Source organism: Euprymna scolopes, chromosome 35, assembly GCF_053919585.1.
Source record: "Euprymna scolopes isolate OS-2025 chromosome 35, ASM5391958v1, whole genome shotgun sequence".
NCBI lineage: Eukaryota > Metazoa > Mollusca > Cephalopoda > Sepiida > Sepiolidae > Euprymna > Euprymna scolopes.
This window is the reverse complement of record NC_136516.1, coordinates 66723253-66738039: the sequence shown is the minus strand read 5'-3', so window position 1 is coordinate 66738039 and position 14787 is coordinate 66723253. Positions and strand designations below refer to the sequence as shown.

The 14787-nt window shown below is 30.0% G+C and overlaps 1 protein-coding gene across 1 annotated transcript in view; it reads right to left on the bottom strand.

The window, feature by feature from the left end:
• Window positions 1-14787, bottom strand: part of LOC145259891 (BAI1-associated protein 3-like) — a 2054292-nt gene that overhangs the window by 598665 nt on the left and 1440840 nt on the right. The window contains exon 4 of the mRNA XM_080117785.1: window positions 6260-6347. Within this exon, the coding sequence (XP_079973911.1) occupies window positions 6260-6347 (88 nt within the window). The remainder of the gene's footprint in view (window positions 1-6259; window positions 6348-14787) is intronic.

Sequence of the window (14787 nt, the reverse complement as noted above, 5' to 3'; positions counted from 1 at the left end):
TTTTACGGTAATAATTTGTGTATTTTATTGTCTGCACGGAACCAATTAAAGTACTCTCTTATTTCTAATGAAAACTGTGAAACGTTTTGTTGAAGTCAAATACATTTTTCATTATTCTTCATTTGATGGTTTAACAGCATTTACGAAAATCTGATGGAAGTAGGAAATTGGATTTCAAATAATTTTCTGTCAAGTCATTTTAAATTACCACATAATATTTCTAATGTGTGTTCTGATATGATACACACGAGAAATTGACAATTGCCACCCAATTTGATTGATATAGAGATTGGACTAAGATATACTTCTTTGTGAAAGGTTCTGAAAAAAAAACACATGACTTAGGCAATATAAGCTGCATAGCTAGAGTATGATTACTTACATATTTGCATATACGTATATATACATATAAATATATATACATACATATATATAAATATATATATACATACATATAAATATATATATACATATACATACACATATATACATATATATACATATACATATATATGCATATATATATGCATATATATGCTTATACATATATACATACATATATATATATATACATATATATATACATATTCATATATATACATATATATACATACATATGTACATATATATACATTCATATATACATATATATACATAAATATATATTCATATATACATATATATACATATATATACATATATATACATATATATATACATACATATATACATATATATATACATACATATACATACATATACGTATATATATACATACATATATATATACACATACATATATATATACATATGCATACACATATATATATAGATATACATACGTAGATACATATATATGTATATACATACATATATACATAGTATATACATACATATATATAAATATATATATACGTATATACATATATATACATATATATACGTATATACATATATATACATATATATACATATATATACGTATATACATATATATACGTATATATATATATATATATATATATATATATATATATATATATATATATATATATATATATATATATACAGTAGCGTCCTTAAGTTAAGGAACGGTAGACCATATTTTTTGAATGGCTTCTAACTTTATCTATGAAAATGGAAAAAATAAATTTCGGCGATTTTTCCAATGTTTAATAATGGCAGTTAAATAAAAATATTTTTTTTTTATTTTTTATTTTGAATACATATTAGTTTTTATTTATATATAAATAAATTTAATTAATTTACAGGCGTCCAAAATTAAGGAACTAAAGAAATTACTAATAAAAAAACAAACAAAGAATCCTTTCAGTGTTTAGTGAAAAGCCCTTTGTTTTCAATAACACTTTGGCAAGACAGAACCAATAGTTCACATGTTATAGGCGAGATATTATTCCAGGATTGTTTTTAATACATTCCCAGAAATCATAAAGAATTTTTTGGGGTTTATCTTGTGATCTTATCACCAATTATTTTCCAAACATTTTCAATTTGATTCAGGTAGGGGCTTTGAGCTGGCCAATCCATGACGCAAATATTGGATTTACTTAGCTCTTCTAAAACTATTTTTGCTTTATGTCACGGTACTTTGTCTTGCTGAAAGATGTCAGAATCAGAAAGATTAGGAACCATATGTTCTCTAATCAATTCTCTGTACATTCGGACATTAACTTTTCCATGAATCCTCACAAGGTGGCCTGTTCCTTTTGAAGGTATCATGCTCCATACCATTATACTGCCCCTTCAAATTTTACTGTACTTTTAACGCACTTAGGGACAGTCTTATTTCAGTTTATTCTTCTGACCTGTGGTCTTTTGTTTGATCCGAAAAGAGTAAATTTCATCACTAAAATGAACCTTTTCCCATTCCCCCCCCCAAAACAAATATTTTTCGACGAATAACAATTTGGCCTTTTTTTATTTTTAATAGAAATTAAAGGCTTCCAGCATGGATTTCTTGAAAATAATCAAACTTCATTTAATAATGATTTTTCTATCCCCCCTCTTAGTTGTTATTCGGGGTCGGCTGATTTTTTATTTTCAGTCAATGGTAAATCTTTTTTTCTATTTTGAATAACCCGAAAACAACGCTTTTAGACCTTTGCAATATTTTAGAAATCTCTCCTATGGACTTTTGTCATCATAATGTTCACAAATAAGTTGTTTTTCTTGTATAGATAGTTGTTTTTTCGAACATTCGGATTTTGTTAAGTTGATATTAAAATTGCGAAACTTTGTATTAATTTTCCGCGTTCCTTAACTTTTAGACGCCTGTAATTTGATTACATTTATATATATGTAAAAAAAAAACTAATATGTATTCAAAGAATATTTCACACCCCATCATTTTATTGTCACCAAAATCAGTAAAATCGCATATTTTTCAATCGAATCGATTGATTGTCTGCTCTATTTTGGGACCCATTGCTGTGCACCGGAAGGAATCTCGTAGTGACTTAGTTACACTGCATTGTAGATAACCTACTGTTGATTTTATAAAATTATTTTTCTATATAATGGCTTGAATTAAAGTTTTATATGCAAAAGACAAGTATCATACTTCAGTTGTGTTTTAAACATGTATTTCGAAGGCGTCCCTGCCATATTAAAGAACCTACTGTTTATTTTAAACTTCAAGTCTTTCGGTTTGTGCCATAATAAAACTTCTCATATGCATTAGTGATGTTAGGCTGTGTAAGGTGTTACATTTGGTAAAAATAGCGTGCTCCTTATTTTAAAGGATTATTTTGATTATCGATTATCGATACCTATCGAAGACATTCCGATACAAAACATATCTAAGAACACTTCCAGATATCTTCGTGTAAAATACTGAATAAAAATTGCCTAGCCGTTTTCGAGTCCATAGAGAACAAACTCTTACACGCAAAGTTTCTTTGAGTAGAAATAGAGATATACATTATCCGTTAAAACTGCGTGTGTGTAAAAATATGCATATATATATATATATATATATGTGTGTGTGTGTGTGTATATAGATGTGTATATAGATGTGTATAGATGTGTATATAGATGTGTATATCCATACTCCTAGTAATTTGTTTTTTTTTTCATGTGTATTGATATTCATATTAAAAATCTTTTTTCTATTTATTTAAAGAGAAAATACAACTTGATTATAGTCGTAGAATTTCATTCATCTGCAAAAGATCTGTGTATATTCCTGTAACGATTCATTTTAATTAATTCCTTATTAGGTTTTTCGTTTTTTTATGAGATAATCATCTTTAGTTAACTATTACGTGTAATTATATTCATGCAGATATTCTACATGATTTATACTTCCGTAATATTTGTGTAAAAAGCTTATAGTAAACAAAAACATCTTTCTATATATATATTTATGTATGCGTATGTATATATGTTTATTAAAAAGATTTTGCCTACACAACTCCGTTTTTGGTCCACAAATATAAAACTTAATATATTAGGTATTCGAACCCGTGCGAGAATTAACTGGGTTTAGCTGAGGAAAATCGGTGCAAAAGTGTGAAAATCAAAGGAAAATGGAATTTGCCAGGTAAAGGTCGAACGACGGTATTACGAATATGTATATGTAAATTAATAGCTATTGGATCATGGTTTAATTTTAAGCAGTGCGGCTAACATGTCTTCATAGCTCAGGCATTAATGTCAAAGGAAAAAGTAAATCGTGAGCGTTATGTTTTGGTTTCGATTCTAGGTGGTGACGCACGAGTCATTTCTTTTTACTTTTTAAATCATTACTATATTATTGGGTCCAATATAATATGAGAATGAATACGAAATCTGCATTAATCTAAATATCATATTTAAGCGTATTTTACGACTGGGCAATGTCAGACAGCCGGCAAGTATTTGTATTCAGTTATAAATATCTATAATTATTTTAATAAATCTATATATTATTAACAAATACACACACACACATATATATAAATAAATATACACACATATATATATACATATTAATATATATATATACATCTGAATAAATATACATATATAAATACATAGATATTATACATATATATAAACATACATATATAGACACGCCTATATATATACATAGATATATTAAAATATAATATATATATATTCGATAAATATTAACAATTATTCTTATATATGCGCACTTACGTTTCATGCTTGCGCAATCATCATTGTAGGTAATGATGATTAATGCTGGTCGGAAGACTGGACTCCAGTTACAAAGTCTCCCCGTGTCCCCATATTATATATATATATATATATATATATATATATATATATATATATATATATATGCATTTTCTTTGGTATAAATATTCTAGCTTTATATTTTAATGGCACGCACACACAGGACAGATGCACTTTATATATAGATTTAAATTTCTACAGCCAAATCCGAAAAGAATGTTCGAATTTCAAACAAACTTTATTTCTCATCACTTATCAGCTGGATGATAATAATATATAGAAATGAACAATTGGACGTCGTGGTGATTAGTTCGAATTGTTGTCCAGTTGTCGGATGAAGAATCTCCGTTTGATGAGCAAAGTTGTTGACAACATTTCACAGATGCGTTTGCAACCGAGCAGTCAGAAAATCGTTCAGATGCGACCACTTCCAATTCCGTTTTTAGAACGAAAAAAATAGTAGAATGTTTTCCAATCGTAAAATATTCCTATTTAATCAACGCGATTATCGATGAAAACATATTTTATATCAAAACCTGACAGACTAATATAAATATCATTTGCAACAGAAACTTGCAGATCCACGAAAATGCTATTGCAAGCCTAAGCGTGACAGACTGACAACATGTAAATCTAAAATTAAATGTGACAGACCAACGAAAATGCTATTACAAACTAAAGCATGACCAATGGACAGATTGTCGGATTTCTGATCAACCAAAAGTTAAGACATGAGAAGCATATTGAAATTCTTCAAGAATCATTTTCAATTTTATATTTTTATGTTATGTTCCCGTGAAATTCGAATGGCTACACGATGCATTAAAGTTGTCGTCCAAATACGTTTGTACATATTTGAACGGTTAAATGTCTTTATCAATTTTATTGGTTTGGCACATATTGATTGTTGCTGAAACATTAAGAGAATAGCAACAAATAAAATTAGGATAACAGGTCCGAAACATGTGGACATGATAGATGGATGTTTGTGTGGATTTAAATGATGATGATGATGATGATGATGATACTAGTACTGCCAATAATAATTAACAATAATATTAATAATAATAATTATAATAATAATAATAATAATAATCACAACAACAATAGCAATAATAATAATATAACAACAGCAATAGCAATAGCAATAATAATAATAATAATAATAATAATAATAATAATAATAATGACAACAACAATAGCAATAATAATAATAACAACAACAATAGCAATAATAATAATAATAATAATAATAATAATAATAATAATAATAATAGGAAGAATAACGAGTGCGAAATATTATAGAATAATAGACAGTGACATATACAAAAACAGAAGTGAAAAAGAAATACACACGCACACGAAAACACACACACATATATATGCACACAGGTATACAAAGCTAATTATATATGTATATCAATATATAATATAATTTCAAGACACAGATATATGTATCAATGATAAGTTATAATAATTATATATATGTATATATTTGTGTGTGTGTGTGCATAAAAAATAATATTATATATAAAAATAAATGTAAACATATCCATCTATCTATATATTGACAATTAATATACATGTTAAAGATAAACATACGTATATATATATATATATATATATATATATATATATATATATATATATACACACATCTATATATATATGAAATTACTAATATATATATGGATAAGTAATAATATATATCGAGAGGGAAGAGGAAAGAGAAAAAGAGATGAATAATACATAGATACATTGATAATATATATATATATATATATATATATATATATATATATATATATCTTTAACTATAATATGTATGAATATCAATAATTAAACTTATATGTTAATAAGTAATATATATCAATAATTATATATATATATAAATATATATATTTATCTAGGGCGACAGTGATTATATATATATATATATATATATATATATATATATATATATATATATATATATGTATATGTATATGTGTGTGTGTTTTGCAGAAAAACGAGAGAGAAAGAGAGGCGGGATAATAAAATGGTAAAAGCAAGAACTCACCTCAGTTGTTGCTCTTAGTCGCTTGTTTTCCTGTCTCCATGACAACGCAGTAAAACTCTCGAAAAAATTTCCATCCGATTCCTGGACTCTGTAAGGATTAAACATGTTTCTTGTTAGACTTGTTGTTGCAACTTGCCATTTCTCAGTTAAATATTAGTTGGCATCACTAGCCAGCACGAAGAACGGCCAACTAATATTCCTCACATGTGACACAGTGTCCACACATTAACACAGGCATGCACACGTACACAATCCAGTGTATCCGAAAGTATATTTTAAAGTTGCTTATGTTGTTTCTTTTAATAGTTGTTCCAAGCTGGTCAGAAAGTTGTATCAGAGCTTTCTAATAATTGTATTCACTCTGTTCTATTTGAAATACTTCCTTTTTTTCCCAAATTATGTGTAATATTGTACTTCCATTAACACCTGGCGGTTAACAATCGAAGAGTTTCTACTTGAATGGTTGTTCTAAATTACAAGCAGCAAACATTGGCAAGAACTAAACTAACAGCATATATATATATATATATATATATATATATATATATATATATATATATCTATCTCTCATCCTCTCTCTGTCTATCTCTCTATGTGTGTGTGTATGTGTGTGTGTGTGCGTATGTTTGTGTGTATGTGTGTGTGTGTTAAAGACGATCATTGGTTCTCTGTTCCATGTGTTCTGTGGTATCCGTACCTTCGTCTCACCCGTGCTGACTCACTGTGCAGTCGTAATTCACTCACGCGTAGCGATTTGTTTTTCAACGTGTGTCGCACATGAATTCAGGCTCTGATATTTATTTATTATTTTGACGCTGTTTGTTCATGGATGGCAGCGATGAGAGAGAAAGAGAGAGGGGGTGATTCTGGTTTGGTCGAAGAAGTTGTATACAAGCATAAACGGGGTGTACAAAAACGCGTGCTACAGCCTCCACTACTATAACTACGACTAAGGCAACGCGGACTTCTGCAGCCACGTTTATTGACACTGTCGATATTAGGGCTACTGATGCGACTCCTATTGTTACTGTCGCTGCTGCAGTTGTTGATGATACTGCAACCGCAACTTTATGCTAGAGCCGCAACACTAACAAGAACAAGAACAACAGTAAAAATGGCAATAATAATAATACTAACAGCAGCAGCAACGACAACAAAACATCATCATCATCATCAATAATAATAATAATAATAATAATAATAATAATAATAATAATAATAATAATAATAAACAAGAGCGTGGTCTTATCCAAGGACAGGTATTCTTTCATCAAACTCTTCAACAATATGTTGAGTTAACTAAATAGATCAAGAGTTTACCTTGACACCTAAGATAATTAGAGGCAGAAGTAAAAAATGACAACACGAGGATTCTACAGTTTTTATTTCTAGTTTCAATAATACAAGTCTGCCAGAATATATCAAACTACACCTACGATGACTTATGCAAGTTAAAAACTTGGATGATAAAAAACGACACGTGATCAATGACGGATGTTGTCTTCGTTCTTCATCTCGAGGATTGAAAACAATTTTTAGATCCCTGTAAAAGTGTATGAAATATCGCAATCTTTATGAAGCGTCCTATTCTTGAATACAGGTTTGCTGACCAAAGACATACGGATATATATGTATGTATATATATATATATATATATATATATATATATATATATATATATATATATATATAAAATTATTTACTATAATAATTATTAAATTAAATATATATATTTATGCGCATACATATGTATATATATATGTGTGTGTGTTTATATATACATAAATATGTATATGTGTATATGTAGATAGTCGTGCATATATATTTATGCATATATATATACGCATATATATATACGTATATAGAAACGCATATATATGTACATATAAGTATATATACATATGCATACACGTGAGTGTCTTTTCCACGTTAACGTAATCTTACTAAATAAACATTGGCGTATCATTATTGTTAATTTACGATTAGATAAATATTTATTGAAATCGAAATTTCAATAACGTAAAATAAAATAAAAAAATAAATTAAAATAAATTTGAATCCACCGGAATGCATTACTGTTTATTAATAAACAAGAGAACCGTTTTAATCATTTTGTAATAGTTGAACACAAAAGAATGAATTTGTTTGTAAGACTTGGAAATTTGGAAGGAATTCAGACGATTTAAACCGTTGAATAGAAAATAAGGTCAATCTCGAAATACATTACGTTTCTCAGGAACAGAACAGCAGTTGATAGAATCCGAAAAATACGGTTAAGAAATTCTCATCGGATTGTTCATTCTTTAATCGATTTTTTTCGATTATCGATTTTCGATATTTATCAGAAACGTGCAGATATAAACCTTCGCAGGAACACTCCCAAGCACATAAGGTACCTTCGTGTGAAATATCGGCTCAGCCGTTTCCGAGCTCATAGGGAACACTCTCACAAAATTTATTTTTCTATAATAGTTGAGATGTATCTGCTTGTATACAAAATGCACTTTGTATGTGTGTTCGATTTTTTTTTTATTTCACATGAATGTTTTTCATATGTCTGAAAGTAGTATTTGATAGATTTTGTATTGTAATGCCTTCGATTTGTATCAAAAATCGATACTCGAAAAATCCCATTAAAGAAGGAACAATCCGATTTTGACCAAAGTTAACACCTTGATACCGCCTAACATCACAAATGCATCTTAGAATTTTATCACCGTACCAGCACAAGAGCCAAGCGTACAACATAAATTGCAGGTTCTTTGATAAGTGTAATGTAGACTACAATATATTGTTGACTACGTCACTGCGAGGAAGCATGCTAAGCTTCCCCCGGGTTCATCGTGATGAGTCATTACAAAACAATCAATCGATTTGATTACAAAATAGACAATTTCACCGATTTCGATGATATTAAAAGTAATGAAAATGTCGACCATTCGTTGAAACTAAGTCAGTCCCGGGCAATGTAGAGTTTCCTGTAGTATATATATATATATATATATATATATATATATATATATATATATATAAAATTTATATATATAATATTTACCTATATATATATATATAATGAATACGTATTCTATACGTTTGAAGCCAAAACAACGTATTAAAAAATAAAAAGACATTTATTTTATTTGAACTTTATATTGAAATTCATAAATATATTTCGAAAGAAACCTTCATCTTCAGTATGTATTTTTTTGCCATGTTGTTGCGGGGCAGAGAATAATCAAATATAAGTCCGTTTATTGTTTATACGGTAGTATTTTAAATCTCGGTGCGTTTAGTTACGCAAAATTCATGTTAAGATTTTTGTTCCTTAGAAGCGCTGATTTATGAATTTCAATATAAAATTTCAAACAAAATAAATGTCTGTTTATTTTGTAATAGTGCGTTGTTTTGGTTTCAAACGTATATAATACGTATTCATTTTATTCAAACTCAACCAGCGCTTCTAAGGAACAAAAATCTTAACGTTATATATATATATATATATATATATATATATATATATATATATATATATATATATATATATATATATATATATATATATATATATGTCAAACGTTTGAGCCCTCTACGAGTGGCGGACGGATGTTTATTTAAATATACATTCGGACAGTTTAATTTCGGCCACCGATTCCGTAGTCAGGGGGTAGGACTGCCGACTGTCATCACGACGGTTCTAGGTTCGATCCTCGGCTTGGGAGAGGTGTTAGTCTAGCGGCACTGATGAGTTGTGAGACAACGAAACAGGTCTGTATGTCGATGATTATATATATATATATATATATATATATATATATATATATATAATATTTATATGTATATAATATTTATATATATATATATATATATATATAATAATTATATAATATTTATATATAGACTAGCGTAGGGTACCCGGCGTTGCCCGGGTGTTTCGAGGTATGTGTGCTCGGGTGGGAGTGGAGGTGTTAATCAAAACATAAGAATAAGCGAAGTAAATATTAAAAAAAAAACACAAAAAACTAACGTAGACAAACGAACGCTGTTAAATGTAAAATGGGGGGGGGGGAAGAAAACGCAAAACAGAAAAATGAACGTAAAAACTTTGTTAAAGAATCTGAAAAATACCCTCCCCAAAAAACACATGAAAAATGGCTTAAATAACCCTCTTTCAATATTAAAATTTAAAATATCGAAAAAAAAAGACATCTCACACCACGATTCGAACCCAAAACTTTTAGATAATGAGGCCACGCTCTAAGCAACTGAGCTAAGACAACGTCCACGAAATTTTGTCGGTTTTTCAAATATTTAAGCTAAATCATATTCCGACGTCGTATGACGCATGCGTAGAAGCGAACTTGTCATTAGAGGACGGTTTTGGCTGACCCCTCCCTGTAGAAAACTAATGAATTTAGGTGAAGAAATTAATGTTTTTGGCCAATTTTTCGATATTTGTCGGGCGATGTTGGAACTTTAAAATGATACCGATCTCGTGAAAATCCGTGACCCGTGTCAAAAGTTTTTGCGAGACATACAAACACACATACATATATACAAACATACATACACATATTTTCGCTTTTATATATATACTAGCAGGGGTACCCGGCGTTGGCCGGGTGTTTGGAGGTGTCTGTTGTGTTAAACAAAAAAGAAACCGAGGGGGGTATGATCGAACCCGAAGCGAAGTTTGAAAATAAAATCGGCCTGCCAGAATGAATTACTGAAAGATGTTTGAATTTATTTAAGTAAGAACCCAATTGACAGGTGCGCGCACGGAAGTCGTAGAGCAATAGCTATTCAGCAAATGAGGTCAATGACCAGATTTGTTTGTTATAAGTGAAGTAAAAAAAAGAAAACAACGTTAAAACTTAAGCGAGGGGAGGGGGGGTAATCAAAACATCGAAAAAATCCTACAAAAAACTAACATAAGGCAAACGAACGATGTTAAATGCAAAATCGAAAGAGCAAAAAAGAAATGGCTTAAATAAGCCTGTGTCGATATTAAAATTAAAAAAATCGGTGGGTACCCGGGTGTTTTTGGGTGTGTGGTCAAGGGTGGATAAGCGAAGTAAAAAAAAAAACAACAGAAAAACGAACGTTACGTGAAAAATGGCTTAAATAACACTGGTTCAATATTTAAATTTAAAAAAAATAAAAAAAACAAAAAAAGAAATATATCTCACACCACGATTCGAACCCAAAACGTTTAGATAATGAATCAACGAGCTAAGCAACTCAGCTAACGCAACGTACATGAAATTTAGTCAGTTTTTCAACAATTTAAAGTAAATCAGGTCATGACGTCATCTGACGCATGCGTAGAACCGGTCGTCGTCACGAGAGGACCGTTTTTGTTGACGACCCCTTGTCGAAAATTGTCGATTTCGGGGTGAAAAAATGAACGCTTTAGGCCAATTTTTCTATATTTTTCGAGCGAAGGATGGAGCTTCAATATAATACCGAGTTAATTTTCGTCGTGTCTGTCGAAATTTTTTAGCGGACACACAAACAAACATACAAACATACATACATACATACATACACACATTTTCGCTTTTATATATATAGACTAACAATCAAAAATTGAATTTGATTTTGAATATATTTGTAATTCTTAGGAGTGAGAAATTTTTAATGTCTATGTATCATTTGCTATTTCGAATATTTTACCTAACTAGGACGGGTATTAGACGTATGAAATAATTGTATCTTACCTAGGGTAGATAATTTACAGCATGTATATGAAATAATTTTACCTTTGCAAGGACGGTGAATATGCAACACATATTTAAAATAATTTTACCTTTACAAGGACGGTGAATATACAACGCATATTTAAAATAATTTCACCTACACTAAGACGGGTAATTTAAGTAGATATATTAAACAATTTCACAAACTTTTTTTACCCCAAAACGGACATTATTTTCTCCAACTTTACCCCCAAAGGAAAACTCAAGAGCACGTTTAAAATTGACATAATCATGCTTCTTTCTACCCACTACTACAACCATCATATCATTCCTGGATGAGTACATAAAACATTTTAATAAATATAGATCACCCCTTATAGAAACTGGCCTAGGAAACTTTCATAGAAAACCAACAATATATATGTATTAATCTAATTGTGAGATCATTAACTGTTTAAGCCATATCTGGAATCGACTTCAAAAATGAAGTACTTTTGAGATAGAAAATTATTTAAGCTATTTCCGGTACAAACTTTATATTTCACCACCCTCATTTAATCCAGGGCGACGCTGATTATTCTGCTAATATACATTTGCCCCTATCTAATTCAATCCGGGCAACGTCAGGAATTTTGCTTATATATATTTCCATCAATCTCCTTCAATCCCGGGTGGCGCCAGGGATGTTGCAAATAAATTATCTCACGTATCTCATGCAAGCTTGAGTAATGCCGGATATTCTGCTTTTGTATAAGTGCAGCTATCTAATACAATCCCGGTCGACGCCAAGTATTCGTATATTCTGTATTTTTACCTATATCATTTAATCCCAGGCGACGCCAAGTATTCTGTTAGTATTTATCTTCAACTGCATTATTAAATCCTATATATTTCCACCTATCTCATTCAATACGGGGCGATGCAGGGTATTCTGCTAATATATATTTCCACCTATCTCATCCAATCCGAAGCAACGCCAGGTATTTTGCTAATATATATTCTAACCTATTTCATTCGATCTCGGGCAACGCCGGATGTTCTGCTAGTATATATCTCGATCAATCCAATGAAATCCTGGGCGATGCAAGGTATTCTGTTAGTATATATTTCAATCAATCTAATTCAATCCAAAGCAACGCCAGGTATTCTGCTAATATATATTTGCATCTATCTCATTGGATCCCAGGCGCCCGTGTATTCTGCTTACATATTTGCATGTATCTCATTCAATTCCGGAGGATTCCGGGTAATCTGTAAGTATATATGTGGATGTATGTAGTTGAATCCCATAATTCTTGGATATGTTACAAATTTCCACAATCATTTTTCATAATTAAACCCACATATCTTCCCACTCTTACTAAAATAATAACTTTGATACATTTCACATGTAATCATTTTTCATAATTCTTGGATATGTTACCAATTTTGACAATTATTTTCACGATTGAATTCACATTATCCCCCCTCGTACTAAAGTAATAGCTTTGATACATTATCTGGGCTGTTTGTTTTATTACAAACACACCAATAAAATAAATCACATTTAATCATTTTTCATAATTCTTGCATATGTTTCTAATTTCGACAATCATTTTTAATGGTTAAACCAACATAATCGCGCCTCTCTTACTAAAATATCAACCTTGAGACATTGTCTGGCTGGTTCTTTCATTACAAACACACCAATCAAATAACTCACCTTTCAACACTTTTCATAATTCTTGGATATGTTACTAATTTCAGCAATCATGTTTCATGAGTTAACCCACATTATCGCACATCTCTTATTAAACTAATAACTTTGAGACATTGTCTGGCTGGTTATTTCATCACACACACACCAATCAAATAACTCATATTTCATCATTTTAATAATTCTTGGATATGTTACTAATTTCAACAATAATTTTTCTTGATTTAACCAAAAGTATAACCCCGCTCTTACTAAAATAATAACTTTGATACATAATCTGAGCTGTCTATTTCATTACGAACACACCAATCAAATAACAAATTTCATAATTTTTCGTAATTCTTGCATATGTTACTAATTTCGAGAATCATTTTTTATGATTTAACCCACATAATACAGCACCTCTTTCTAAAATAATAAATTTGAGACTTTATCTGGGCTGTTTGTTTCATTATAACACACAAATCAAACATTTTTTTATTTCATCACTTTTCATAATTCTTGGATATGTTAATAATTTCGACCATCATTTTTCATGATTTAACCTACATAATCCCCTTCCTCTTACTAAATTAATAACTTTGCTACATAGATCTACATAAAGCATTTTGTATTCCCAAGTAGTCACCCATCTGTTAATGACCAGACTTCATGTTGCTTAACTTTAGTGATCTGTATAAATCATTTGGTAATCCAAAGTAGTCACCCATCTTAGAATGACCAACCTCATTGTTGCTTAACTTTAGTGGTCTACATAAAGACTTTTGTATTCCGAAGAAGTCACTCATCTGATAATGACCCGACTCCATGTTGCTTAACTTTAGTGATCTGCATAAATCATTTGGTAATCCCAATTAGTCACCCATCTTAGAATGACCAACCTCATTTTTGCTTAACTTTAGTGATCTACAGAAAGCATTTTGCATTCCCAAGTAGTTACCCATCTGATTATGACCACACTCCATATTGCTTAACTTTGTTGATCTACATACTGCATTTGGTATTTCCAAGTAGTAACCCATCTGATAATGACCAGGCTATATGTTGCTTAACTTTGGTGACATACATAAAGCATTTGATATTTCCAAGTGGTCACCCATCTGATAATGATAAGACCCCACGTTGCTTAACCTTGG